Here is a 25,952-nt window from a genome sequence, read left to right as displayed (position 1 = left end):
CCGACATATCAGAAGCATCAAAGCGGCGCGAAGGGGCCACTTCAATCATATCATGTAAGTAGGTGCAATCATTCAAGATACCCAGTACTAATAACTGCTGAAGATGATCATCTGCCCACACTAGATACCAATTCTAGGAGAGCAGATAGTAGTCCTGATGAGGAAAGGTTACGCAATGCTCCCCAAGTCTCTGCCACAAGCTCTTCATATCAGCCTGAGGCGCCCACCAATGCGGAGGATATTTGTTACGGCTCGGTAACGATTATGGCCAAAACTGATTAATATAGCACAATCCACTGATATTCTTAGCTACTTGAACTGAATCTTCAAGTCAGAGAAGATCCGCTTACGTTTAGGGATTGCTCATCTCAGCATGCAAGAAACGATTTTGTCGAACTTGAAACTACATTTGTTGGTAGCTACCTCTGGATGAACATACGCGACGCCATCCGGTTCGGATGCTTAAATCAAAAGATTTCGCAGGCCCTGAAACGACTAACATCTCTTTCAAATGTCGAGGTTGAAGGCGTTGTATCGCGTACCAGCTTAGAGAAGGCTAGAGCCGAATGGAAAAAATCAGGACGCTCTGCAAACCTACTTGTAGACGTCAACGTTTACGGTCCCAACACTTCAGGAGTTGCTAAAGCCGCTGGTAGAATTCTCAGCAATACGAGGCTCTTTCTACAATCCCCAAGCTTTGTCACACGCCTGGTCACATATGACAATCCTCAATATCTTAAATTGCCCAATGTCTCAAAGTTGCAGATCATGGAGGCACCAAGCACGAACTTTGCGGCACTGCTTTCAGGCAATGCGAAAGAAAGCACATACTCCGAGCTGGAATCAGTATTGGATAACATTCCACAGTCGAAAGTTTTGAGAGAAGTGTCTACAAGTTGGCGAATACGCACAGTGCTCCAAAAGTGCGTTCTCAACATCACTAAAGAAAGCTTTTCGCTAACCTTGAGAAGTTATCAGCGAGAGGCCGTGGACTTTATGACTAGGAGAGAAACCAGAGACTTACCTCCTTCACTCAGTCTTTGGAAACCTCACTCTCTTCCCGGAGGTCCATTCTGGTATGTCCGTATGCCAAGATTACGAATTATCGGCTGACACTTCAGTTACAAACACGTCATCACTGGCGCAAAGAGTAGCGAGATGGAGGATGCCCTAGGAGGCATATTCGCTGATGAGATGGGACTCGGGAAGACACTAACCACATTAGCCGTCATTGTAGGATCTCTGGAACGAGCGCTCAACTACGCCGTAGGGCTTACAAGAGGCTCAACAAACTCTTGGACGGAGATCGTCCCTTGCAAAACCACCCTCATAATCGTCCCCTCTTCATGTAAGTAACTCACAAACATCACACCCATCCTGATCTGATCTGGCTAGTGCTGTTAGAGAGCTGGGAGGAAGAAATTGCCAAGTAAGTCTAGAATTATGCCATAGTGAGTCCTCTAACATTCATTAGACACATTGAACCTGGAACGCTCATGGTACATCGATTCCATGGCTTAGGAAAACGTGTGGATCTTGCTCATCTACTTCGCATGGATATAGTTCTCACGACATACGCGACTGTCGCTGCAGACTTTTGTCGTGGAAAGAGTACACTAAATCGCGTTGCGTGGTACCGCCTAGTTTTGGATGAGGGTAACTCTGTCCTGTCATTTCGCAGCTTATAGAAGATGCTCACATACTTAGCTCACTACATCCGCAACCCCTTGCGGAAACAGTTTCGCGCCATCAAAACCATACCTGCACGCATTCGCTGGTGTTTGACAGGTACTCCGATTCAGAACTCCTTAGAGGACCTTGCTGCGCTCGTGAAGTTCTTACGAGTTCCGGTGCTGGATGACCTGGCATCATTTCGCAAGCACATCAGCACGCCAATCCTGTCAAAGACTAACAATCGTTTTGGCAACCTCAGCAGACTTTTAGAAGCCATATGTTTGCGCCGTACCAAATTGATCCTGCAACAACCTGAACCGATCGTGGAAACGAAACTTCTTCGGTTTTCCGCTGAAGAACAGATGCAATATGAGGATTATGCAGCGGGTTGTAAACATCACATCGACTTGGCTGTTTCAGGGCATAGTTTCAAAAAAGCTAATCAGCAAGTCATCCAGGCTATCTTGGGCCTAAGACTGTTCTGTAATGACGGGGAAAGGTCCCTTGCCAAAAGAAGTTCAGCATACGGCCTTCCAACCTTACCGGAAGAAGCTCTGAGCTTCTTGCAGACTTCCTCAGATGCCGTGTGCATCCATTGTGGCTGCGAAATCACGGCAATGTATCAAGGCGACGACAAAAGCTCAGGTGTACTGACTGTTTGTCATCATCTTATATGCGGTGAATGTCTTCCAGATTTTGAGGCGGACCTTGATGAAAACTCTGAAGATGGGCGTAGCTGCTGCCCGTTCTGCGGCTTAAGAGTAGAGAGGTCATCATTTGTTATTGTACCTTCCTCGGACACAGAAAATTCTACAGATTTACGGACTACAGTATGGCCTACAAAGTTGCGCGCGATTCTCGACAATGTTCAGCAACAAGGCTCAAGTGATAAGTGGTACGTCTTTGCATCCATTACCAATAGCGCATCGCAAACTCACCCAATAATTAGCATCGTATTCTCTGCCTGGAAGACGACTCTCGACATCATGGCTGGTATATTCGATGTCGCCTCAGTCCCGTATTTTCGCATACATGGCAGCATACCAGCTAGCAGGAGGAGTAAAGTTCTCGACGACTTTGAGCAGTCTACAACTGTTCGGGTATTGCTAATAACACTAGGGACCGGGGCAGTCGGGTATGTCTTATTCGCTATCATACCCATGCTTGACTGACACGAATTTAGTTTGAATAAGATGAAGGCTGCCAACATTGTACACATCATAGAGCCCCAGTGGAACCCTTCGATCGAGAACCAGGCCATCGGGCGCATTATCAGGCTCGGTCAAGAGAAAACAGTTAAAATATTCCGTTACATCATGAAAGAAAGTGTTGAGGAGGTATGATATGAGTAGGGATCTCGTAGACGATACCATTTGACATTCGTTAGGCTGTCCAATCTCGCCAGTTGCGTAAACTCCAACTTGCGCGTGGAGGATTTGGTCTCTCAAAAGAAGACCATAGCGAAAAGCGAATCGGTAAGATTATGGTACGTTATGAAGCTCTTTTCTCAACCAAGAACTAACACATGTCCCAGAGCTTGATCTGCCCTTCGGTCTCGCAGGACAAGCACGTTGGCCTCGCATCCTCCGCTGTAAAAATCTAATTCGAAGTTGCTAGAACCCATCTGAATTTCAAGGCGGTGGGAAACTTTTCCCAACAACGATAGTCATATAGAATACTCGTAATAGACGACCAAGCATGAGTGTCAAAATCATACAGTCGGCCATATGTATGTGTTACTAGATAAGAACGGGACTAGCGTAAAAACGTCTCACTATCTCAGTTCTCCTGTGCTTGCATCGCCGCAATTTTCCAGGCTGTGTAGCTCCCCGTTGCATTTGCACCCTACACAGCCTCGTCACACTTCTGGCACAGCCTCAGTGATCTGGCAGAATTTCAACACCGCCCGGTGAGCGAGCCAATGGTGTGCGGGATTCGTCTGGGGGCCAAAAAACTGGCGTCCGTCATTGGTTACCTGACTAATGTTCATTTGACCTTGAGGCATCCAGGTGGGTCGAAGCCTTTCCTAAATAGACACACCGGTGAGCATCAGGCTACAGAGTTATTGCCCATTTCATATAGAAGGCAAGGCGCACCCACGGCTTCTGCAGAGCACTGGTTTTTAACTAACTTTCTCACCGGTTTCGTGAAGGTTGTGGTGCTAGTCACGTGAAGACTTCTTTCTCTTACTCTAAAAACCTACCGTGGCGATGGGTACCTCCGGTTACTCCTGCAGATGGCTAAATTTTTGTTACTTTTATGGATGATCTTATGATTGGCGTTTTGGCTGGTTGGGTTAGTTAGGCTGGTGGAAATTCTGGTCTTTGTTCACGTGACCATACATTCTCTGAATACGCAGATTCATAAAGTTTTTGGCATGGCTAATGGGCGTAGAGATTCTTAGAGATAAATGGATTGTATTTACTCGTGCACGAAACCCCTCTAGGAACTGATCGTAAAAGGCAGCTAAAGCTGCAATCACAACATGCATAGTACAGATGCATTGGAATCCACGAACTAGTAGGCAAGTGAACAAGGTTGAGCTGTAGATGTAAATATGGTGACATGTGTGAGATACAAAGTATTTCATCACTTAAAGTACGGGTCATATAACCAATAATACTATTTTGCACTAGGCAACAACAGTATTGAACAAACAGTAGGTTAACACTACCTCAGAACTGACAATCGCTTACCTGACGAACGTCTCATCATGCCTAAAATCATAGAAACCCCATCATGCTTCATCAATCCAACCAGATTCCTACATTTCCGCCCACTCTACTCCCAAAACACCACAGCCCTAACCTCAATACTCTCCCTCGCCTCTTCCCCTTCAGTCCCCGGCACCCTAAACGCCGTATGCGGACACCTCCACCCCGGCTTCCCCCTCTCAGTATCAAACCCCTTAAACACCACCATCTCATCCGGCATCATATGACTCAAATACCACCACTGATGCACCTGCCTCCCTTGCTCCCCATGACTCATCACGTAATTCTCGCTCTTAATCCCCGTACGACTGAATTCCCTCTGTCGGATCTGGTAGTCGGAGTCCGGGACGCTGGTGGCGTCGCACACGGCGAGGGGGTCTCTGCGGACGGGTTTTAGCGGACACCAGGCGCCGAGGAAGGCGAAGCGGCGGGAGGATGTGAAGAGGGTGGAGATGTGGGGTGGGAGGGAGAGTTCGAGTTGGGTGCCGGCGATGGCCGAGGGACTGCCGGCGTAGTCGACGTGTGGGTGGCCTGAGGGAATGTCTTGCCAGCGGCCTTTTGGGTCGAGGATGCCTTTTTCGCTGGGTGAGGTATGCGCGCGGATTACGTGGTTGAAGACGTGGGCGGTTGTGGCGCCGGTTCTGTTTGGGTGTTGGTCACGATGGTGAGTTGGTGGGTTCTTTTATTCAACTTTGTTTGAGATTAGTATGCGAAATGGGAGGGCTTACAGTTTCTTTACGATTTCCTCTACTTCTGGGTAGTATTCGCGCTTTACTTCTTCTTCGGTGCTTTCGCGGGTTACTCGGTCTTTCGGTGGTAGCGTGACGAAGGTGAACCCATTGGTGTCGAGATCAAAGGTTTTACCGCTCGTGCGTGCATCTCGTATGAGCATGTATCGAGTGTGTTCATTGTGATCATCTAGGAATGGCGTCTTCCAAGCGGACTTTGGGATCGGAATACCTGTGGCAGGAAAGTAGTTAATGGGGACAACGACGTCGCCGCTTTGCGAGTCTCGACGGGTTTCTTGCATAGTTGGAAATCTACTCAAATTTGAGAAAGTGAGCCCTTGTTATCGAACGATTGTGACGTAGAGATATGTTCTTCTTCAATATGGTCACATCACCATGTTCGCGGAACCGCGGCCAGCAAAGTGGGGTAGACGCGTGCACAAGGTCATACTGGACAACCAGTCGTACAATTATCATTTCTCATATACCGTCGCTGATGACGTAGCGATGTTACGGTATTTTTCTACTCTTAATTTCCATACGCCCAGATCTACTTCGCTCAAAGAAGTTGCTTCAGAATGTCTATCTGCTCCATGACAGCGCTCTTGCTGGTACCACCAGTAGCATTCTTCAGCTCGACCGCGCGCTCGTAGTCCAAGCACTCTACAACATCATCACCGAGCCTGGAGTCAATGCCCTTAAGCTGCTCCAAGCTCAGCTTATCCATGGGTACGTTCTCCTTCTCGGCCAATGCGACTACACGGCCGGAGATGTGGTGGCCCTCGCGGAATGGTACGCCCTTCCTAACAAGGTAGTCTGCGAATTCTGTTGCCAGCATCTCAGGAGCCAGCGCTGCGTGCATCTTATCGGCATTGACGGAAAGCGTCGACAGGACACCAGTGGCAATCTGGATAGAGTCGCTGACCGTCTTGATGTGGTCGATGAGGGGCTCGACCGATTCTTGGAGATCCTTGTTGTAGGTTGTAGGCAGACCCTTGATGGTGACGTACAGGCCCGCCATGTGTCCGAATGCACGACCGCTCTTGCCGCGGATAAGCTCGAGTGAATCTGCGTTCTTCTTCTGGGGCATCAAAGAGCTTCCAGTCGAGTATGCGTCAGCTAGGCGGACGAAGCCAAACTCCAGACTTGAGTAGATGATCAAATCCTCCGCCCAACGAGACATCTTCAGCATGAAGCTAGATCCCCACTGTAATGTCTCAAAGACGAAGTCGCGATCTCCGACAGCGTTCAGCGAATTAGGCAAGAGGCCCTCAAAGCCGAGCTCCTTGGCCATAGCGTGACGGTCGATGTTGAACGGGTTACCCGCAAGCGCACCGCATCCGAGCGGGGACTTATTGACGCGCTTGATTACTTCGCGGAGTCGCTCAAGTTCGGATGCGAAAGCGGTTGCGTGTGAAAGTATCCAATGAGACCAGCGCACTGGCTGGGCTTTCTGGAGATGTGTGTAGCCAGGCATGAGGATATCAATCTCAGCCTCTGCTCGCTGCACTGAAGTCTTTATCAGGAGCTTGAGATAACCCTCAAGCACCTTGAGCTGCTCTCGCAGCCATAACCGCATGTCGGTTGCGACTTGCTCGTTCCTGCTGCGCCCTGTGTGAAGCTTTCCGCCAATGTCCTTGCCGATGATCTCGCTCAGCCTCCTTTCATTGGCAGTGTGAATGTCCTCGTCATTTGCCTTGACCTCGAACGTGTTGGAGGCCCACTCTTCCTTGATCTGTGCCATTCCCTTCTCAATGGCAGCGAACTCGTCTTCGGTGAGGATGCCATTGTTCTTGTTGGCTCGGGCGAATGCAATAGAGCCAGCAATATCTTCGGCGTAGAAGAGGCGGTCGTAGGGCAGCGAAGCGTTGTACTGCTCCATGACGGGGTCAAGGCCCTCTGTGCACGTCTCAGTATCATCAAGTCATGCCAAACGAGTTCGTATAAGCCATTCGAGTCATTGGACAACACGTACCTGTGAAACGGCCACCCCAGAGCATGTTCTCTGCTACCTTCTTTTCTGAAGCCATTTTGTGTATGAGAAAAGTGAAAAGTTTGTGTAGTTGTGTTGTGACTGTTCGCGCGTCCAGAAAAAAGATATGACGCTCCTGCATCGGCGGGCAGGGGTCTGCGCTACTAAGCGCTAGTTACTGCGGGGAACCATCACATTTCACTTTCAGTCACCAATCTTCAAATACAGTTTCTACAAAGCAAAGTAAAGTGTATTTTTATATGTGATAGAACACATATAGCAGGTCTGGATATTGTATCTGTATCTACTATGATATTTGACGCCCTCAATTCCTCTTATCCTCCAGCGTCAGCCGACTCAACCCCGCTTCAAGCGACGCCAGCTGTGCAAAATATGAAGATTGCCCACGAGCGCGAGCGGTACCTTGCGCATATGCTATCATTGCCTTCTTTCTTAGATAACCTCCGATACTCTCCTGATTGACAGTTGGTGGAGGGGCGTTGCTGTTCGCATAGCTCGTTGGCAAGAAAGCGGGGCGAAGCCCCCATGGTCCCTCACGATTCATTTCCTCCTGCAACTGCTGTTGCCTCTGCAAGAACAAGCCAAGGGGTGAGCCTTGCTTTCCTTGTGCTTCAAAATAATCGAACATTACGGTAGGGAGTCTACGCGTAGGCCTTGGATGCGCCATTGCTGGGTGACTGTAGCGTACATACATTGGTTTATCTGCCATTGATGTTCGTATTCAGGTCCGATTGATAGGCCTAGTTTTTGGTTGGAATCTTTTCCACGCATGATAATATAGCATCTCGGCAACCACTGTGTGAACTCACAGTCGGGCATGGTAAGCTGCGCGGTACTGAGGTGGTTCCACAATGCAACTAGAACATAACCAGGACACGAATGAATTCAGCTTCAGATGTATTGGGTTCGTTTTTCTAGTGTCAAACTAGATAGTTACCGCCCTTTGATTTGAGTTGTCTCATTACTCATTGTAATTCAATACCAACGCCGATGAATGCAAAATCCGAGTACGCGATGCCATCGCTAACGCTAACCATTTGATATGCAAAAGAAGAAAAGAAAACGACGCTCTTCACTACAATCCCGTAGTGATAACAGAAACTTCTCAAATAAGCGCACCAACAACGCTCAACCCGACCAGGAGAGATAGGGTCCAGCTCCCGCTAATCTTCAGCCCAGCGTTCACGTACGACCCTTCATTGCCACCGTTGGTCTTCCTCGGACCAACCGCCTTTTCAGCATTGAAGCACCCAAACATGCCAACACCGGTAGCGCCCTCCTTATCGAAAGCTTGCATCTTCTCTGCAAGACAGGTCTCGACAATGTCTGGGGAGTCGGTGATGCAGTACTGGAAGCAATCATCGCCGTCCTCTGAGTTGACAATTACAGGTGTTTTTGAATCGCGGGGTGTTAATGAGGTGGTTTCTGGGGCTGAATATGTGGCAATGGCGTTGATGTGGCCGTTGCAGCAGGCATCCAGGATTGAGCTGTTTGAGCCGCCGATGGGTACTGCGCAGGAGGGCAGGGTGGTGGGTGGTGGAGGAACCGAGCTGAGAGGTTGGCAAGACATCTTTGCGACTTTGTATATTTTTTCGTGATGAATAAGATGTGAAGTGGACTATCGAAGTCGTTCGAATTGTAGTGTATCGGATTGAGACCTGGTATACGGTGGTTCGATTAAACACGGCTTGCGTGTGATCGAGCGAACTTTTCAAAGAGAAAATATAGAGATCGTTCAAATGAGATGAGAGTTTGGCGCCGATGCAATGCTGAGATTTGACGAAAGAAAGAATGCGAGTTTTTCAAAGAAATGATATGATGAGTTGTTCGCAGAACACACTCAGAATGATAAGAAAAGAACCTAATGGAATGACAGAAGGAAAGAGAATCTTGAGGCTGTTGGATGATGCCATTGTTGAGCGCAGAGCCTCGTTCATATGTACAGAACGGATTCTAAGAATATCCTGGCAGGATTTGGCGGGTGGATAGGCGGGTAGATGGGCCAGCGCGAGACCTAGCGTTACGCGCCCGCAGCTCGGCTGTGGGACAACGTTGGTTGGCCAGTAACGCTCGACGGGACTACGCGCTAAATGCTCGGCCCCGTCTGAAACAACCTGTTCTGTCGTGCTTGAAACATTATTATGCGAGTACTTGTTGTCTTCATGCTTTGTCCAGTCCAATGAGGTGTAAGTATGGCGCGGTAGAGACAGGTCACGTGCCATACACTCCACCAAAACAAAGGCCCATGCGCTTGACCCGAGTAATGACAGGCGGCTTTCAGGTACCAAACACACATCTCGCGAGGCTGTTGGACAAGAATAATATCTTGGGGCCTCGTTGGCGCGGCAAGACCGGGAGTAACGGCGCCCACGTTGCGGGCCTAAATAGATGACACCATGCTGCATTGGTAAAGTGGATGCTTTTACTCAAGATACATGCGTACAATTGATGAATTGAAACTGAGATACCACTGCCTAGATCAGGCCATCTTCTTTGCAGCTTTCAAAGTCCTTGCCATTCTGCGACAGTTGTGTTCTGGGAGATGAAGCACGAAACTGAAATCGGCTAGGCATCAGAAGGCTCAGGGCGTCTGGTGTTGAATCTTAGTCGTCTTCATTTTCATCCTCGTGCGCAGCTGCCCAGGGGCTTCTCTTGCGTAGCGATGCTCCTCGCACCTCGAGTACGAATGGTATAGGCGCTAAGCAGATAGCGATAGCCATCAGTACTAAGCTTGCGTTTCTAGTGCCGATGTTCAGAAAAAGATGTCTGCCGACAAGTGGAAACCCAGCCCCAGCCAGGTTTCGGATGAGTCCGATCCCAGCAAGTGCTGATGCCGAGTATGTTTTGTAAGCATCCTCAGTGTATGTGAGGGTCATGAGTACTACACATAAATTGTGAGATCAGGGCATTTTTAATCACAGACAGAAACTTACTAAGAGTATAGAAGGACCATCCCCAGAAGGCACTTGCAAATACTGTAAATAGCGGGGGGATGTGCGGTGTAGCTGTGAATGCAAAAGCCAAAAGGGATATCGGCAGCACTATAGCGGCCAGTTTTGCATAACGCACCCGTGCTTCTGGGACATCATGACCGTTGGCTTGAGCGACACGCCATTGGTAGTATCTTTCTTGAAATACGTTTGTCATGAGGCCTACCGTTATGCCCACAACTATCCCAAGAAAGCAGATGCCAACGCCAATAGTGTCAAATCCATAGCCACTTGGTCCGAAGATCATATGAAAAGCGCCGTTGAACAGGAATGAAAGTCCGTATAAAAAGCCGTTGTAGAGAGCACCAAACTGAACGATGGCTTCAGTACCGAGAAATCGGAATGGTCTCGCAAGTGCGGTGCCGAACAGTTGTTTCGGTCCTCGTTGCTTCAGCGCATCTGGTACCTCTAGGCTATCGTCTCCTGTTACTTTGCGCAGCGCTCTCGCCCTTCTTAGCAATATCACACTGTGTCTGGTCTCTCCCAAAAAGTTCAGAGTTACAACCAGGATAATCCAAAAAGCGAAGCAGATGGCCAGCATGATCCGAAACACATCGTGCCATGATCTGCCCTGTGCAATGAAAGAAAAGAGCACAAATCCAGTTGGACTTCCTCCCGTGGCTGCCCAGAGAAACCAGGACATTGCTGGACCCGTGTCGTTGTGATGGAAGAGATCTGCAATGGTTCCGCCGAAATTTGAGATCGTTGTTGAAGAGAAATAGCCAGAGAAGAATCTCAAGACAAGGAAAGGTTCGAGAGTCTCAACATATGTAGTTCCCAGAAGCATGAGTAGGAATATTCCGTAAGACACGATGTACACAGGTCTGCGTCCGTAGTACTCTGAGAGTGGTGCTAGAGTCATAGGTCCAAAAGCTAGTCCAAGCACGTACATGCTCAGCCCCAGCAATGCGACGCTGGGAGACACCTCCATATCTTTTGCAAAGTCACTCGCGACGGGACTGAATCCACTGGCGCCCCAAGAGACACTGAGATCTATAGGTATTATCGCGGCAACCATAAGCCATTTTCGCGCTGCAGGCCAGTTGCGCGGGTCTTCGGGATCGTTAGGTTCGAATGTTATGACTTTGGCCGGTGCTTGGGAGAGCAACGGCTCTCTCTCAGCTTGAGAGGAGCTCATATTTCCATGGGTAAAAAAAAAGAGAATGAAGGTCTTCTGGCGTGTCCAGAGTCAAGACGCAGCTTACGGTGTGTTGCTGCCACGTGAGAGATATGGCGATCTAGCGCCGGATGATGACGTACCAAGCCACGATTTCATTGGACCGATCCATTCTGTACTACATTTGGGTTATGATATCTCCCCCACTGAACATTCGCATATCACTGCTGAATGAATTGAGGATGTATTGTCTTGAGTTATTGAGGATCCATGTCTTTGCTGGTCTGAAACTCAAATTGCCAATTGCTGATTCCCGATTCCAGCACGCCATGCCGCGGACAAGATCATTCAAACTCTATCCTGATAACCAGTCCTGTAGTGGTATTGATGACTCGAACTTCCTCACTCTGCCAAAACTAGCAGACTCTGAATCATCTCAATTCGCACAGTATATGGTGTGACTTGACAATGATTGACGAATGTGTTGCAGTTGCGCATCGATTGTCGACAACCAAACGGTGTGGCTGTACCTTGGTAATGCACAATGGGCGGGTAGATGAGCAGGGGACCCATGGGGAGCTTGTTGCGAGGAGAGGTCGGTGCTATGCTATGATTCTGGCGCAGTCGCTAGATCGAGAGACATGATGGATTAGTGCACAGTCGATGTACCACTAGTATTGTTTTCGTTTTGTACCTCATTAGCATATGGGCCTGTTGACAGATGATTCAAATTTCAGATTCTACACTAGAGCGTATAACAATCTGATGAAACTTATAATCTCTTTCGAAACATCCAAACGTAGTATATTGAGAGAGACTGGGGTGATGCTGTGTAATTTAACACACTGTGACGTGCGAAAGCCTCTGGCAAAGTACGCACTACCAGGGCTCTCGCAAGGCATGTCTAGGTTCTCAGGTAACATCCTGGGACCATAGTATACATCTCCAGCCCCACATTGCCTAGTCAAGAACTAATTCACCACTTGTCCCGTACGCAAGTAGACGAACTTCAATGGTGGCCATTTTCGGCCTACATCCCACCGAAGGCCCGACTAGCGTATTTATCCGTATCCCGGACTCCTCCTTTACCCTAGATTCCGACTAGTCCACCCGTCATTCTATATTAATTTTCCCGGATGTTTGGTTATAAACAATAGAAATAAGAACACCATCGAGCCAAGACGTCTTTGTCGCATCGCTAAGCATTCATCATGCGTGCCATTACAGTCACAGCGACGCTTCTATTCTGTACCAATACATGGGCCTTTCTGAAAGCCAGTCAAAACAATCAGAGTCTCACTATTGCTAACAACCGGCTGGTTGCATCGGTTAGCAAATCCAAAGGATATATCAATGTTTTGACACTTGACGGCCAAAACCTTCTTGGAACGGAATCTGGTAACACTGGTGTTGGACCTTATCTTGATTGCTACTGGTTCGTGAAAATCATACTCGAAGAGCACAGATATGATGAGCTGACCATTCTACTCCAAACAGTACTCCAAGTGGCTTCTGGACGCCTGGCCGTGGTAAGGATGTTCAATATCAACTATTCAACGGCACCGACTCGACAGGCACTCCATATGGCGGTATTAGCATGGGAGAAACCTATGCGCCTACCGGTCAACGGCTTGAGCAATACTGGTTCCTGAGAGAAGGCGAGACGGGACTCCACACGTTCAGCCGAATAGTATACTACAACGAGACTACGCCATTTCTGCGGAACCTGCAGGAGTTCCGGACTCTATTCAGACCCAACCATGACCCTCCACTTTTCACCCACTTCATCACCAATGACAAGTTTTCCGCACCACGTCCAGATCAAAACGGACAAGTAGTCGTTCAAGACGCCACCTGGCAGCTCGTCAACAAAGATGACCCATACGTAAAGGGTGTAGGAGACTACTTCACCAAGTACACCTTCCAAGATAGCTGGCGCAACCACCTCGCCCACGGCATGTACGCCGATGGCCGCACCACAAACGGCACCACCTACGGCGCCTGGCTCGTCCACAACACTGTCGAAACCTACTTCGGCGGTCCCACACACTCAGATCTCGTCGTCGACGGCATCGTCTACAACTACATGGTCTCCAACCATCACGGCGCCCAAACCCCCAACATAACCAACGGCTTCGACCGCACATTCGGCCCGCAATACTTCCACTTCAACACCGGCGGCACGCTATCTGAACTGCGTAAAGATGCAGAACAGTACGGTCAGCGTCCAGATTGGAACGCCCCCTTCTACGACTCCATCGCCGCCCACGTCCCGAATCTCATTACTTCATCTGCCCGCGGTACTTTCTCAGCAAACATCGCTCTCCCCACCGGCGCCCAAAACCCCATCGCCATCCTCACCACCACCGGTCACAACTACCAAGACAACGCCGCAAACAGCACCGCATACCAATACTGGACGCCCATCCCCTCTACCGGCACCATTTCCATTCCCCGGGTAAAACCAGGATCCTACCGCCTAACCCTCTCCGCCTCCTCCATCTTCGGCGACTACACCCACGACTCCCTCCTCATCTCCGCTTCCCAAACCACCTCCTTAAACATAACCTGGACGCCAGAATCCGCAGGCAAAGAACTCTTCCGCATCGGCACTCCCGATAAATCCTCGGGCGAATTCCTCCACGGCACCGCACCCTCTCCTACCCACCCCCTCCTCACAGAAGAATACAGACTCTACTGGGCGGCATACGATTTCATCCGCGATTTCCCCACCGGCATCCACTTTCGCGTCGGCAAAGACGATCCAGCCCAAGCGCTCAATTACGTCCACTGGGCTGTGTTCGGCGGTAAAGCGAATAGCCTGCGACCGGTACCTGTGCCGGATCACGTGTACGATTGGAGTATACGGTTTGATGTAGAAGAGGGCGATGTGAAGGAGAGCGGAAAAGCAACGTTCACGGTGCAACTGGCGGGTGCGAAGACGGCGGCGGGGAATACGGATCTAGATACTGGGGAGAGATGGGCGAATCTTCCGCTTAGGGTGATGGTGAATGGGGAGGGGCTGGAGGATTGGGTTATTCCGTATGTTATCCCCCCCCTTTTTTTCCTTCAAGTTTTCCCCCACTCCAAGATCGATAATGAAGATGGTGTGGTTGTCGGTGTAAGAGGAAGTAAAAGCTAATATTGTGGGATACAGGTACTACCAGTCTTCATCCTGCGCTGTGCGTTCGGCAGTGTCGTGCTATCATTTGGCGCACAAATTCGTGTTTTCGGGGGATTTACTGAAGGAAGGGGAGAATGAGATTGTGTTGGCACTGCCGTATAATGCGACGGGGAATGAGAGTGCGGTGTTGCCTGAGGCGGTGTATGTGCAATATGATGCGTTGAGGTTGGAGGTAGAGTGAGATTGATCTCGAAACGTTAGATGTGTAGGTGAGAAGTGAGACGAAGATGATAATGTGATCAAGAGTTGGAAGAAACTGTTTCACTCTCTCGTCATGCGTATACACTAGCGCTGTACACAAAGTAGTAACGCTCCTCACAGATACCCGCAATAAACATACAACAAAGACACATCATCACCTCCAGTCTTCAACAAAACCATTCAAATGACAGACTCTGGTATTTCCATGGGTACTAAAATCCAATATATGTGTATATGTATATATACGACTAACCACCCCTTCATATCGCATTCTCACCGTGTCCCTTCCCCTTCCTCTTTCATCGCCACGTACGACATTCCCATATCAACCCATCCCTCCTTTTAACGAAGAAGGGTCGAGAACCCAAGGGGATTCAGAGTAAATCCAAGGATCCATCCAAAAAAACAGAAGCAGAAAAAAAAGAGAAGTGGATGTATTTACACAAAAGGAAAATAACACCAGAGTCGTAGGATGAGAGTTCCTTTCATCAATAAAAAAAGCGGCAACGAATGGTAAAATAAAAACAAAAGGTATACGAGTGCGCGAAACAGATAGGAAGGGCAGGTGATGGAAAAAAGGAGGGACAAAAAGATAAAAGGACAAAACGGTAGAGCAAAAATAATAAAAATTCTCAAAACAAGAGTGGGAGACTGGGTGAGGGGGAGGGGGAAACGAAAAATCAAAAAACAGAAGTTTGAAAAAAAAAGACTGGCAAGGTTTCCCCTCCCCCCGCAACGCTATGCAATTCATTCATTTCCCTTTGTATCGCTTTAATTTCTTTCTTTCTTCTTGTCTGTTCAAAAAAAGACCCTTTTCAAAGAAGCCAAGCACAAAACATTAACATTTTATTAGTCCTAACCCAAACCCCCCTCCCGCGTGCGCGGTTTTCGTTTCAAAACAACCAACCGCCACAGGGACTACCTGGGCGGGCTCGCAGGAGGCGACTTAGGCACTGGCGATTTGGATACCGGCGGTACGTCTGGTACATCCTCGCCGTTTGATTGTTGTTGCTGATGTTGTCGGAGATGCTCGGGCAGCTCTTCGCGCGTAATCGTTGCTCTTCGTATGGCGTTGCGTAACCGGCTCATGACGGCCGGTTGTGCGTTGGCACCATCTGCGACCTGGTAGCTGGCCCTGTTGCCCTGGATGCTGTTTCGGCTATGCGACGACTCGAGTCGCGTCAGCATAGCTGCTGACGTAAAATCGTTGCTCTGCTCGAAACTAGGGCGTACACGGTCCATCGACATGCGCGCACGGTCGTAGCTCGGTCGCACACGACATTCAGTCGACATGCGGGTGTTGATGGGAGGAGCGTCTGAAGTGGGTGCTGGTGGGAGGCCTTCCATGGAGCGACGGAAGGTATAGTCGGTGCTATTGCTTCCATTTTGGCTTCTCGGGTTATGCGTCGTGGCTGTGGGCGCAACCGAAGGGGGATATATTGGTCGTACATCTTCGTCAGTAGGAGTAGCGTTTGCAGCCGTATACTTGGAAACATCGGCTTCTGGGATGCTCGAATCTGGTGAAGAAGCAAACTTCTCTGGCGGCGGAGGAATGAATGAAGTGGATTCTTTAAGATAGTCAAATTTGCCTTGCTTGACTTGCTCTCGAATAATGTCGGCATCCAACGGAAAGTACATCTTCTGCGTGGCTTTGAAGATGAAACGGGGAAGCAAACAAGCCATGGTAGCACACAGAACGTATGCCCAGAAATTGAGGTTTCCGTAGACTTCGGCTCCGGCCTTGTAGAACTGTTGACTGGAAGTAAAGGAGGTGTAGGCGCCAGTCCAGAGCCAGATGAAGAGGGTACTGATGACGACGATGAGGACCATTAACCAATCCCATCGGTAAGTGTTGTACAGAACGTAAATGTTGGCGGCACAGACGGCAGTAGTAGCGGCATAGATACCCATGCGTCGGTACTCGGCAATGTCCAAGCCGTTCGAGGTTGCAAAAGTTGCGGGCTCGAATATCTCATAGAGGAAGAAGAAAGCAATGGCAGATTGATAGATACCATCAACCATGTACGCCCTACAAATATGTTAGAAATTTTCAAGTAATTCTGGAGCATCACACGTACCAAAACTTTGGTTGCGTCCACTCCTTGCGCTCAATACCGCGGCGATATAGTTGTGGAACAGCCAGAGACACCTTGTCATCGACATCCTGGTCCAAAACACCCATGACAATAACAGGGAGTGACGTAAACGCCAAGTTGAAGAAGATGATGTATGTGTAGTCGAAAATATACTGGCTGTCAAAGTTGGTGTAAATCTGGTACCAGAAGAGGGCAAAGGTCCAAACAATGTTCTATTGCATATTAGTATAAACAAGTTGGCAATTATGAAAAATGGCTCACTTTGTAGAAAAAGTTGGCAATGGTCTCCGCAAGTCTGCGGTACGACCATCTGCCATGAACAAGCACCAGGCGAGTCAAGAAGCGGAATTGACCAATCGCATAATCCGAAGACATGACAGCCGCGCGACCCTCAACACCGGCGATACCGACACCAACATGTGCCTCTTGAATCATGGCAACATCGTTGGCACCGTCTCCAATGGCAAGAGTAAGGCAGTCAAGTCCGGTCTTGACCATGTTGACAACAGCTGCCTTTTGACTGGGACTGACTCTGCAGCACAGGACAGATCGACATCTCCTGCAGAGCAAGAGGAACTTTCTCTTGACAGACTCGTCCAAAGCCAGCTTGAGTGTGTCTCCATCGATGATAATGGCATGTGTGGGTGGAGGTGGTTCGTGGTCATTTTGAGCGGCAGCCAGCTCCTCCTCGGAACCCTCGAGACCAAAGATTTTGAGTTTTTCGTCGAGCTGAGCTTCCACGGATGCAATGGTATCATCTGTGACCTTGAGAATAATGAGATCCATGTCGTTGTCGAGCAGGTTACACGAGAAACCAATGTTGATGGCCGTCTCTACCTTGTCACCAGTCAGGACCCAGAGCTTGATACCTGCCTGACCGAGAAGCGAGATGGACTCTGGTACACCGTCCTGAAGTCGGTCCTCAATGGCGGTTCCTCCTAGTAGCCAAAGGTTATTTTCGATGCGATCAGACACTTCTTCCAACTTGTCCTCACGTCCCTGGATGGCGTTGGCAGCAACATCGTAGTCCTTGCTCCACTCTTGGTACTCCTCTTCAGAGATTTCTCTCTGAGCAATACAAAGTGTTCGCAGTCCCTCTCGTGCAAACATTTCCAGGTGCTCTCCAGTATCGGCGCGAAGCTGTCTTTGCTCATTGGGGATCAATCTTGAGTAAATCATGCTGTCAGCACCCTTGCAGAAGAGGATGATCTTGCCATCGGGCATCCTGATGATTGCGCTCATGCGCTTCCTGCTGGAGTTGAATTCGAGAGTGTTGAGAACCTGGTACCTGCGCTCTTGTCCTAAGATGTTCAAAATTAGGTTGTCGTCTTCGCGGCCGACAAATGTGAATCCAACATCACGAGCTGTAGCAACAAGTGCAGCTTCATCGGGTGATTGGGCCTTGAACTCGATCTTGGGTGGGTCGCCGGGGGTGCGTTCGGTAACAACAGTGTGACAAAGAGCCAAAGCAAGCATGAACTCCTCATTGGCCCGCTTCTGTTCCATTCCGGCATCTCCGCGTAGGTCATCGATGAAGTCGGGCGCAACAAAAGTCAGGTCGTCGTCCCACAGATAAGGATTATCGTGCATCTTCCGGATGCCCTCGAGCATACGTGCACGATCCCTTGCGATCTGATCACGGGCCTTTGCACCTTCAACCTCGACGTTGATGCCTTGTCTTCGCTGCATTCCGGCTTGGGCTTCGGTGTATGCTTCTCCATAGGGAACACCGTTGATGGTCGCCTTCTTGAACTCCATGACGTTCTGAGTAAGAGTTCCGGTCTTGTCCGAGAAAATGTATTCGATTTGACCAACATCATCGGAGATGTTCCAGGACTTCGGGGTACACGGGTAGTCGAGCTTTTCGTAATACATGTTGATGTCGCTGTAGATGAAGAGGGCCTGGAGTGTTCGGATGATTTCCAACGTAATGTAGAGTGAAATAGGGACCAAGTTTTGGAAGAGAATCACACCAGCCCAGAAGGCGATGACACCATCAGTGGCAGGGGCGCCTCCGTATGAGCCATACTCGAAGACGGAGTGCGAAGTGTCATTTCGAGCCCACGAAACTCCCAGCACAATTCCAGACACCAGACACATGGCGGCCAAGATGAAGAAGTTGTACACGACGTTCCAATTAAGTTCTTTTGAGATGCGGGCTCGCTTGCTAGGTGTGATTCCAGAGTTGATCATGATCTTGCTCTCGTCACCAGTGAAGATGACTACTCCCAGAATCCACTCAGTGTTTCGCAATTGACATCCACGGAGGACCAGATTGTTGATGGAAATAGGCTCGATCATTTCATAGGGTTGCGCCTCGGGGTCCTTTGTGTTGTGTTGCTGCCACCGGATGGCTGCGCTGTACGAATAGAGGTTCGAGTGGGGGCCTTCGCTCTCAATGACGAATTCGGCGCGTTCGCAGTGTCGAGCGTGTCGTACATCACGGGTACAGTGCAGTGCGCTGCGGACCTTGAGGTTCGTTTCGCCGTCCAGATTCTTAGTTTCGACATAACAGGCGCCATCCTCGGAAGATGTGGAAAGGACAATGACGTCGGCGGGGATTTCTTCGTTGTTGTATAGACGCACAAAGTCGCCAACCTGGACGTTCTTCCATGCGTCCTTCTTGAAGCGGGCTTTATCGGGGACAGACTTGTAAGGATTCAAGACGCTTCCCCAAAACTTCTGGGTGATCTCGGGTTTCGAGTCAGCGCCGCGAATCTTGTCGTTCTCTCCGGGTCCTAGCGGCCAAGATGGGGACTGGGTAGGGGACTGCCCAGGCAGAGGTGAAGGGACTGGTGTCATCTGAATGTCGCCTTCGTTTCCTAGGTATGATTCAGTATGCGACATGACCGAGGCTCGCCGAGTGTCGACTGAAGGCCGGGTAACGTCGACGGCCCTATCGCTGCCCTGCTTTCCCTTTCCACCTTTAACACCCTTGAGAAGCCGCCAGGTTGTGACTATGCTCTTTGATGTCGCCTTCTTGATCCTGCGCCATAGCGATATCGAGTCTTCGGCCGTGTTAACATTGTTAAAGTCGACAAGTCGGTGGACCGGAGCGTTGTTCAGCTCCATGTCGAGGACGGTTCTCCGCCAATCCTCAACGGCATCCTTGATGGCAGTTACGACGAGAATGACAATGAGGGGCACTGCGTTAAGTGCCGGGTTCGAGGCACCGAAAATGGAGAAGATCTAGAGGGGTTAGTCAGTTTTGGGGGGGAGATGGGTGGGCGGAAGGGGCGGGCGGGCAAAAACATACACCGAGAATGATGATGAACAAGAAGTAGACATTGGCAATGTTGTGGAACTGGAACCACAGATTCTTTGGTATGAAACTGAGAGGCGTGTATTTGGCGGTTCTTATCTTGTTGCGAGCGTACGATTCGAGGGGGTGGCCTTCTTCGTCGCGCGCACTCTGGGGCAAGGGTACGTTGAAGTAGACTTTGCGACCTCCTTCGTTCTCGTCCACTTCGGGCTCGACATCATCTGAACCCTCGACCGACTGGTCGCCGTGCTGGGAACCGTCTTCCTTGCCGAGCGAATATCGCTTCTCTCCTCCCGAGCCTATGCGCCGGTGCAGGCGTTCCTTGAGAGAGTTTCGCTTGATGGCGGCTTTTGTGCCCGTCGCGCGATGTGTGGCCCCTACAAGCAGTGTCAGCACAAGTCGTAGGCAGGCAGGCGGTAAGCAGCGGGTTCAAGAGCAGGCAGGCGACTCACATCGGATGCGCTTCTGGGGGTGCGAGACCTCTGTCTCGTCGGGCTCGTTTTGCAGCGTCATGGTGATTGTCGTCGGGGGAGCTGCGGAACGGCAGGGGAGGCGGCAGCCTGAGCCAGAAAGGCTCTACGCGGTGGTGCAAGCCAATTCGAGCTGTGCACGGGAGGTGGGCGTGACGATAGGTTCAGTACATGTGGTGGCGGGGAGGGGGAGGGCGATCGGGTGGTTGTGGTAGGTGTAGTGGTTGTTGTTGTTGTTGTGGCGGAGGGTGAGAACAGATGGGTGGTTGACGGCGCGGATATTAGAAGCCGGCGGACGAGAAACAGCGGTTACAAGACCAAACGGTAGTTTAGGCTGGGCGCGGCGCGCAGCCGGAGAGCGATTATGCGGCTGTGCCGCAATGGGAATGATTCAATACGGTGCAATGGCGACGACGGTGACGGCGACGATGATGGCAGCGACTGGTAAGACGCAGGGCAAGCAAGCAAGCAAGCAAGCAGGAGGGGAAACGGGGGCAGAGGGCGCAAGTACGTTATTGTTGCTTTGCCAGACCCTTGACGGGGTGCGTTGCTTTGCGCTGGCTTGGCTTGTCCTGGCGGGTGTGTCCTTTGCTTTGGGCTTTTGCTTTGCTGATTGCTTACATACTACTTCAGCACCAGCGACAGCAGCTCCACTGGCACTGGCACTGGCACTGGCACTGGCAGCGATGCGGGTAGGCAGGCAAAGCACACGCCTCATCCTCTTGTTGCTCGGCCGGCCGCTACGGGCTCGCCCAAGACGCTGCGGCGCTAGGTCGCCTCTTGTTTCCGGAGGTCCGCCCTGCGACCTGACCGTCCGAAGCACGCGTACCGACGACGGGCGGCAGGCCATGGCATTTGGTGACGCGTGGCCCGTCTTTGCCAGATGGCCAGAATAGGATTTGTCGCATCTGTACTTAACTTAGTACACGCCGCCGACATGGTTTCTAGTAAGCCCACGGCTGTGCGGAATCTGCATTATCAATGTGCAATATTGACATGCACCATACAGACGCAGAGATCCGTGGACCAAAAGTCAGCCATGCCATCAGCATGCGCCGTCTCAGTCAGCACCGGCCTGGTTGGCTGACGGGGACAGCCACCTCGTCGCGCGTCATTTTTCGCCCTTTATTTGTCCCTTCTGTTCCCCGACTCCACTCGAGGCTCTGCATCTGGATGAGGCGGGAGATGGTCGGGTCCGAGTCCGTCTGTGCTGCTGCTCTGCCCTCGTTGCTATGCTCCATGCCATCACCCTCGCCGTTGCACCGCTCCACAAATAGCACATACACACACTCCCTCTGTAGCATCCTGTAATCAGCCAAACCCCTCCAAACAGCCTTGTTTTCAGCCCCAGCCCAGCCCACGCACCCGGAACACAGACAGCCTGCGACGTTAGCTGCCAAACCATGTGTGCGCCAAACAGCGAGCATACTGGCACGGATGCCGGCTGAGGCGCCAGCCCGGCCACTCTATGTCGTCAATGCCCACATCGGGTTAGTATCTCGGGCTCGGTCGAAAGCGCCCACCGCCCCCGACGTCTATCGTGGTATAACTACTTTCTTTTCTTAGTAAGATTCATCACGTGATACCGTGCCAGACCTTGCTGCCCGCCAGACGCGTGACGCCGCCTCTCGACTGCACCCCGCCATGAAGCCATACACCACCAGCCACCACATATAACCCCACAAGCCATGAAGTCATGAAGCCGCACAAGAGAAGCATCCGTGACTTCTTCTCCCCTGCCCCGCCGCAAACAAATATACACCCCCCCGCACCATCGCAGACAGCGCCAGTCCCACCCACCACCAGCAGGCGCATTACCTCCAATGGCACAGAGGTCGTGCTCAATTCAGACTCCGATGATGACTCCCTCCCCGATCTCGACTTTGGCGTCACTGCCCCAAAGCCCAACCCCCCAAAGACGGCCACAATCACCACCCGATACAAGCGCACCTCCGACAACGATGAAGACGGACTACGCATACCCACCAAGAAGGCCAGGGACGATAAGAAGAAGTTCGACACCCTAGTACAGACGGCCCAGAAGAATCTCGAGACTGAGCGCAAGATCCAGGAGCACAAAGCCGTGCTCAACAAGGCTGTGGAAGAGCCAGTGACTATGCGAATCACCATCAACGAGGAAACACTCGGTCAGGCCGTGCAAGATGACGACGATGACCCGCACAAAGCCCATCGGCTCCTCCAAGCCATGCAAAGAACAAACGCTACGCAAATGGAAACTGTCTTTTACTTTTTTGAACATGACGTAGACACGATCCCTATGCAGACCAAGTTTCCCATCAATGTCCTTCCCCAGCATCGCTGGGCTTCAAACTTCCAGCGGCCCGACACCAGAGACCAGGCATTCATGACCGGCTTTGCACAGCACGTGTTCCGTATCCAAGAGCTTCCCAAAGAGTTGGCCTCATGGATGATTGATCAAAGTACGCGCACCGCCTCATTATTACTTTTCCCCCACTAATCCTTGTAGTTTGCTATAACCAAAATGAGGCGCTTAATTGCAAGTACCTTGAAATCCTCGAGGTGGCGTCTCACCCATGTTCAATGCAAAACAACTTCTAACATTCACCAGGCTCACCATGCCCATCTCCATGACCTGCTCGACTCACAAAGACTCGACGCTATATTCAAAAGCATAGGCACCAACATCACACAACTCGAGTCGAATACTCAGCTGCTTCCGCAATCTGTCCCGCAATCTGAAATCAAAACGTTTATTCCGCCATTTTTGAAACCAATCACTAGACTGCTTACTCGAGCCGCGCCATGGTAAGCACAAGAGATTCTGACAAAAAACACCGTCGTTGACATCCACAGGTTGAAAACAGCCACTCGCAGCCATGCATTATATCTACTATGTCACGTATGCTTGGATACCCGTGTTACCGCAGACTTTGACGTTCTGTATGCTGTACAAGACTCCATGGAAGCCATTATTTGCAATTTCACCGACAACAACAAGCTAATATCAGGCGTAGGAGGCCCTCCTCCACAAGACGATGTACCCTTTCTAATCGCCTCCCAGCTCAACACAATCATGCCCCAGCTACTGACCAAAATCACCCATCCTGTATTACAGAGAAACTTGACCTGCGCCCTTCCAGCAAAGTGCCCATTGACCGCATACCTCCAGCGCCATCTGGCTCTCTCGTTCCTGCTTCACCCGACACCAGTCAGCACGTCTCTTGCAGATCATACGGCACATAACCTTGTACTTGACCACGTTGCAAATTCACCCGACTTCTTCATAAATAAGAGTACTGACTATGGCCGCCTCGCCGCCCGGCTGGCCCTTCTCGATATCGCCATTGGACCAGGGCTCCTGGCTGTGCCGTACCAGCCGTTGTCAAGTTCAGCACCGTCCGAAGCAGGCTCTTCCCCAATTCAAGCTCCAGTGCCGGCTTCATCAGAGGTTAGGCAGTTTAACGAGCAGATCGATGCACTTGCGCAGCAGATCAAGCTTCTAGGCAATTCTATTGTCGAAGCTGGCGCGGTGGTGGACATTGCGATTCTAGAAACCAAAAACTCTGTAGAGCGAATGTGCGCACGATTGGAACATGCGTCGCGAATAGGCGGCAAGAAGATTCACGACGTTTTTGGGAATGACGAGGAAGACAGCCAGCTCCGGCTCAGCAAGTTCTTCAAAAAGACACACAAGCCATCACCATCTGCACCCTCGCGCGGCATCTTCAAGCAGAATGAAGAATCTGATCTTGACTTGGTCGATGCTGCGCAGACTTGAACATAGCTCGATGTTCGGATGCTACTCCCAGACCCCACGTTCCCAAAGCATGCCGTCAGCCATGACCAACAATCAAACCTCGTTCACACAAGTTGCGCCATGATGGCAGCAACCCCTGCACCCCTCAATCAGAAGCAATTCCCACCGTCGTCGGCTCAGTGCTTGGCATGGTTGGGTTCCACGCAACGCTCTCAGGGGGATCTGCAGGAGCAGGTACGTGTCGCACATCCCCGCGTCGCCCGAGCCACCCTCATCAAAAGTTGCAACGATTTTCGACGCTCATTTCATGCACGCAAGCCGTGATTTCCTTTGAGCGAAATTGCCAAGGCGGTCTAGAAAGAGAGACGAGGCTCCAACCGCTGCCTGAAAAGGAATCTCTTCAAACGTTTGACCCCTTCGCTTGGTCGCGTCCAAGCCACGGCAGCCAATATCTGCAAGACAGGGCAGATGAAACCCCACTTTGCCCTCGCACATGCACCTCTAGTCCTCACCTCCCAAAAATGTTCAAGCTCGTCCTGTCCGCCTGTCGCCCGTCGCCTGTCTCCTGTCACGCTGCATGGGGCTTGTTGCGAGACGGCGGCCTTGTTCATGCAAGCTAAGTGCTGGTTCAGTCGTCGTGGGTGGGGGGTTTGCGTTGCTTAGTTCCCGTTGTACCCTGAAAAAAAAAACTAAACCACGCTTGTTTGCATTGACACCAATTTCCATCACGTGGGGAAAGTCCCATAATGCCACTTTGTATTCCTGTTGTCCTTAAAACTATTTGATTATGCTCTCCCCCGTCTCCCCGCTATTATCGTTGGATTAACAGCCCTGTAATAAGATACAAGCATGTGAATTTTTCTTGGGTTTCTTTCTTGGGTCTACACGCACGGTTCTTTTTTCGCGTCCAGGGAATAACGGCATGTCTGTGTGTACGTGTGTGGGGGGGAGGTGAGGCGTCGAGGCGTGCGGCGAGCGGCCGGGATATATTGGAGACAAGGGTAGGAGGCTGAAGTGTTCGGGTACCGACACGCGGACTTTTGTGACACACTACTACCATCTCTCCGAGATGACTTGTCCGGGTTTTGAAAGTGAGAATGACGGACGTTTTGGACTAGAGATGTTGAAGGGGTTTGGTTGGGCGGTGACGTGTGAAATGGGGATGGCTTGTGTGAGGGTGGTTTTGTATGTATTATTGGTGGGTGTTTGATAGGTAGTTTATCTGTTTGAACTGCAAATGAACAAGACTATTCAGAAAAATAAAGAGAGAGAGAGAGACGAACATTGTAAAATACGGTGATGTTATTGATGACAAAAAAAATAAGTCTGGAGTCTATCATATTCCGTTCTTCTTTCGTGATTTTCTCCTCGCAAACGCATATGAGTAGCATTACACCAAACTTTCTTAAGCAAAAACATATAGTTAACGTTTTTGAAAATAGAACGATACTATATTCTGATGTTTTTCTCCGCAAAACTCGTTCTACGAAGCGGCATCTAAAAATATGTAATAATTTTTTTGTTCATATATAGGTTCTGAAATTGGGGGGGGGGGGAGAGAGAGAGAAAGAGAACAAGAAAACTTATAAAGATTCAGTATTTACGAGAGATTATGGCATGAAAATGGGTGACATGATTTTTTTTTCGTGTGTACGCATTACTTGGCAAAAAAGAAGAAGAAGAAGAAGAAGAAGAAGAAGAATAAATGCAGAGAAAGAAAGAAGAGGAGGAAAAAAATGGTAGTACAATATCTCTTTTTTTTCTTCCCTTTATGCTTATAAAAA

General features: G+C 50.2%; 10 protein-coding genes across 10 annotated transcripts; 3 read left to right on the top strand and 7 right to left on the bottom strand.

The window, feature by feature from the left end:
- Positions 1-429: 429 nt before the first annotated feature.
- On the top strand, positions 430-3,017 carry COCCADRAFT_92479 (uncharacterized protein; the record flags this gene model as incomplete). Its single annotated transcript, XM_007712737.1, has 7 exons — positions 430-758; positions 972-1,076; positions 1,122-1,352; positions 1,475-1,656; positions 1,708-2,569; positions 2,624-2,809; positions 2,858-3,017. 7 exons carry the CDS (start codon positions 430-432, stop codon positions 3,015-3,017), a joined length of 2,055 nt encoding a protein of 684 aa, XP_007710927.1.
- A 1,438-nt stretch (positions 3,018-4,455) lies between these two features.
- Positions 4,456-5,418, bottom strand: COCCADRAFT_25164 (uncharacterized protein; the record flags this gene model as incomplete). The annotated part of the gene is made up of 2 exons (XM_007712696.1): positions 4,456-5,029; positions 5,117-5,418. 2 exons carry the CDS (start codon positions 5,416-5,418, stop codon positions 4,456-4,458), a joined length of 876 nt encoding a protein of 291 aa, XP_007710886.1.
- A 257-nt stretch (positions 5,419-5,675) lies between these two features.
- Positions 5,676-7,146, bottom strand: COCCADRAFT_25163 (uncharacterized protein; the record flags this gene model as incomplete). Its single annotated transcript, XM_007712695.1, has 2 exons — positions 5,676-7,015; positions 7,092-7,146. 2 exons carry the CDS (start codon positions 7,144-7,146, stop codon positions 5,676-5,678), a joined length of 1,395 nt encoding a protein of 464 aa, XP_007710885.1.
- A 267-nt stretch (positions 7,147-7,413) lies between these two features.
- Positions 7,414-7,818, bottom strand: COCCADRAFT_92525 (uncharacterized protein; the record flags this gene model as incomplete). Its single annotated transcript, XM_007712736.1, has 1 exon — positions 7,414-7,818. The coding sequence occupies one exon, from the start codon at positions 7,816-7,818 to the stop codon at positions 7,414-7,416; it is 405 nt and encodes a 134-aa protein (XP_007710926.1).
- A 396-nt stretch (positions 7,819-8,214) lies between these two features.
- On the bottom strand, positions 8,215-8,679 carry COCCADRAFT_35635 (uncharacterized protein; the record flags this gene model as incomplete). Its single annotated transcript, XM_007712735.1, has 1 exon — positions 8,215-8,679. One exon carries the CDS (start codon positions 8,677-8,679, stop codon positions 8,215-8,217), a length of 465 nt encoding a protein of 154 aa, XP_007710925.1.
- Positions 8,680-9,712: 1,033 nt separating this feature from the next.
- On the bottom strand, positions 9,713-11,237 carry COCCADRAFT_3904 (uncharacterized protein; the record flags this gene model as incomplete). The annotated part of the gene is made up of 2 exons (XM_007712688.1): positions 9,713-9,990; positions 10,043-11,237. The coding sequence occupies 2 exons, from the start codon at positions 11,235-11,237 to the stop codon at positions 9,713-9,715; spliced, it is 1,473 nt and encodes a 490-aa protein (XP_007710878.1).
- A 1,190-nt stretch (positions 11,238-12,427) lies between these two features.
- Positions 12,428-14,581, top strand: COCCADRAFT_3903 (polysaccharide lyase family 4 protein; the record flags this gene model as incomplete). The annotated part of the gene is made up of 3 exons (XM_007712687.1): positions 12,428-12,651; positions 12,714-14,258; positions 14,374-14,581. 3 exons carry the CDS (start codon positions 12,428-12,430, stop codon positions 14,579-14,581), a joined length of 1,977 nt encoding a protein of 658 aa, XP_007710877.1.
- Positions 14,582-14,926: 345 nt separating this feature from the next.
- On the bottom strand, positions 14,927-15,352 carry COCCADRAFT_92450 (uncharacterized protein; the record flags this gene model as incomplete). The annotated part of the gene is made up of 1 exon (XM_007712734.1): positions 14,927-15,352. One exon carries the CDS (start codon positions 15,350-15,352, stop codon positions 14,927-14,929), a length of 426 nt encoding a protein of 141 aa, XP_007710924.1.
- A 167-nt stretch (positions 15,353-15,519) lies between these two features.
- COCCADRAFT_92463 (uncharacterized protein) lies at positions 15,520-20,472 on the bottom strand (the record flags this gene model as incomplete). The annotated part of the gene is made up of 5 exons (XM_007712733.1): positions 15,520-16,630; positions 16,680-16,909; positions 16,959-19,886; positions 19,954-20,336; positions 20,412-20,472. 5 exons carry the CDS (start codon positions 20,470-20,472, stop codon positions 15,520-15,522), a joined length of 4,713 nt encoding a protein of 1,570 aa, XP_007710923.1.
- Positions 20,473-22,125: 1,653 nt separating this feature from the next.
- On the top strand, positions 22,126-24,189 carry COCCADRAFT_92459 (uncharacterized protein; the record flags this gene model as incomplete). The annotated part of the gene is made up of 4 exons (XM_007712732.1): positions 22,126-22,870; positions 22,918-22,970; positions 23,020-23,216; positions 23,265-24,189. The coding sequence occupies 4 exons, from the start codon at positions 22,126-22,128 to the stop codon at positions 24,187-24,189; spliced, it is 1,920 nt and encodes a 639-aa protein (XP_007710922.1).
- Between the last annotated feature and the right edge of the window lie 1,763 nt (positions 24,190-25,952).

This window comes from Bipolaris zeicola, assembly GCF_000523435.1.
Source record: "Bipolaris zeicola 26-R-13 unplaced genomic scaffold scaffold_48, whole genome shotgun sequence".
NCBI lineage: Eukaryota > Fungi > Ascomycota > Dothideomycetes > Pleosporales > Pleosporaceae > Bipolaris > Bipolaris zeicola.
This window is presented reverse-complemented; position numbering and strand designations above follow the sequence as displayed.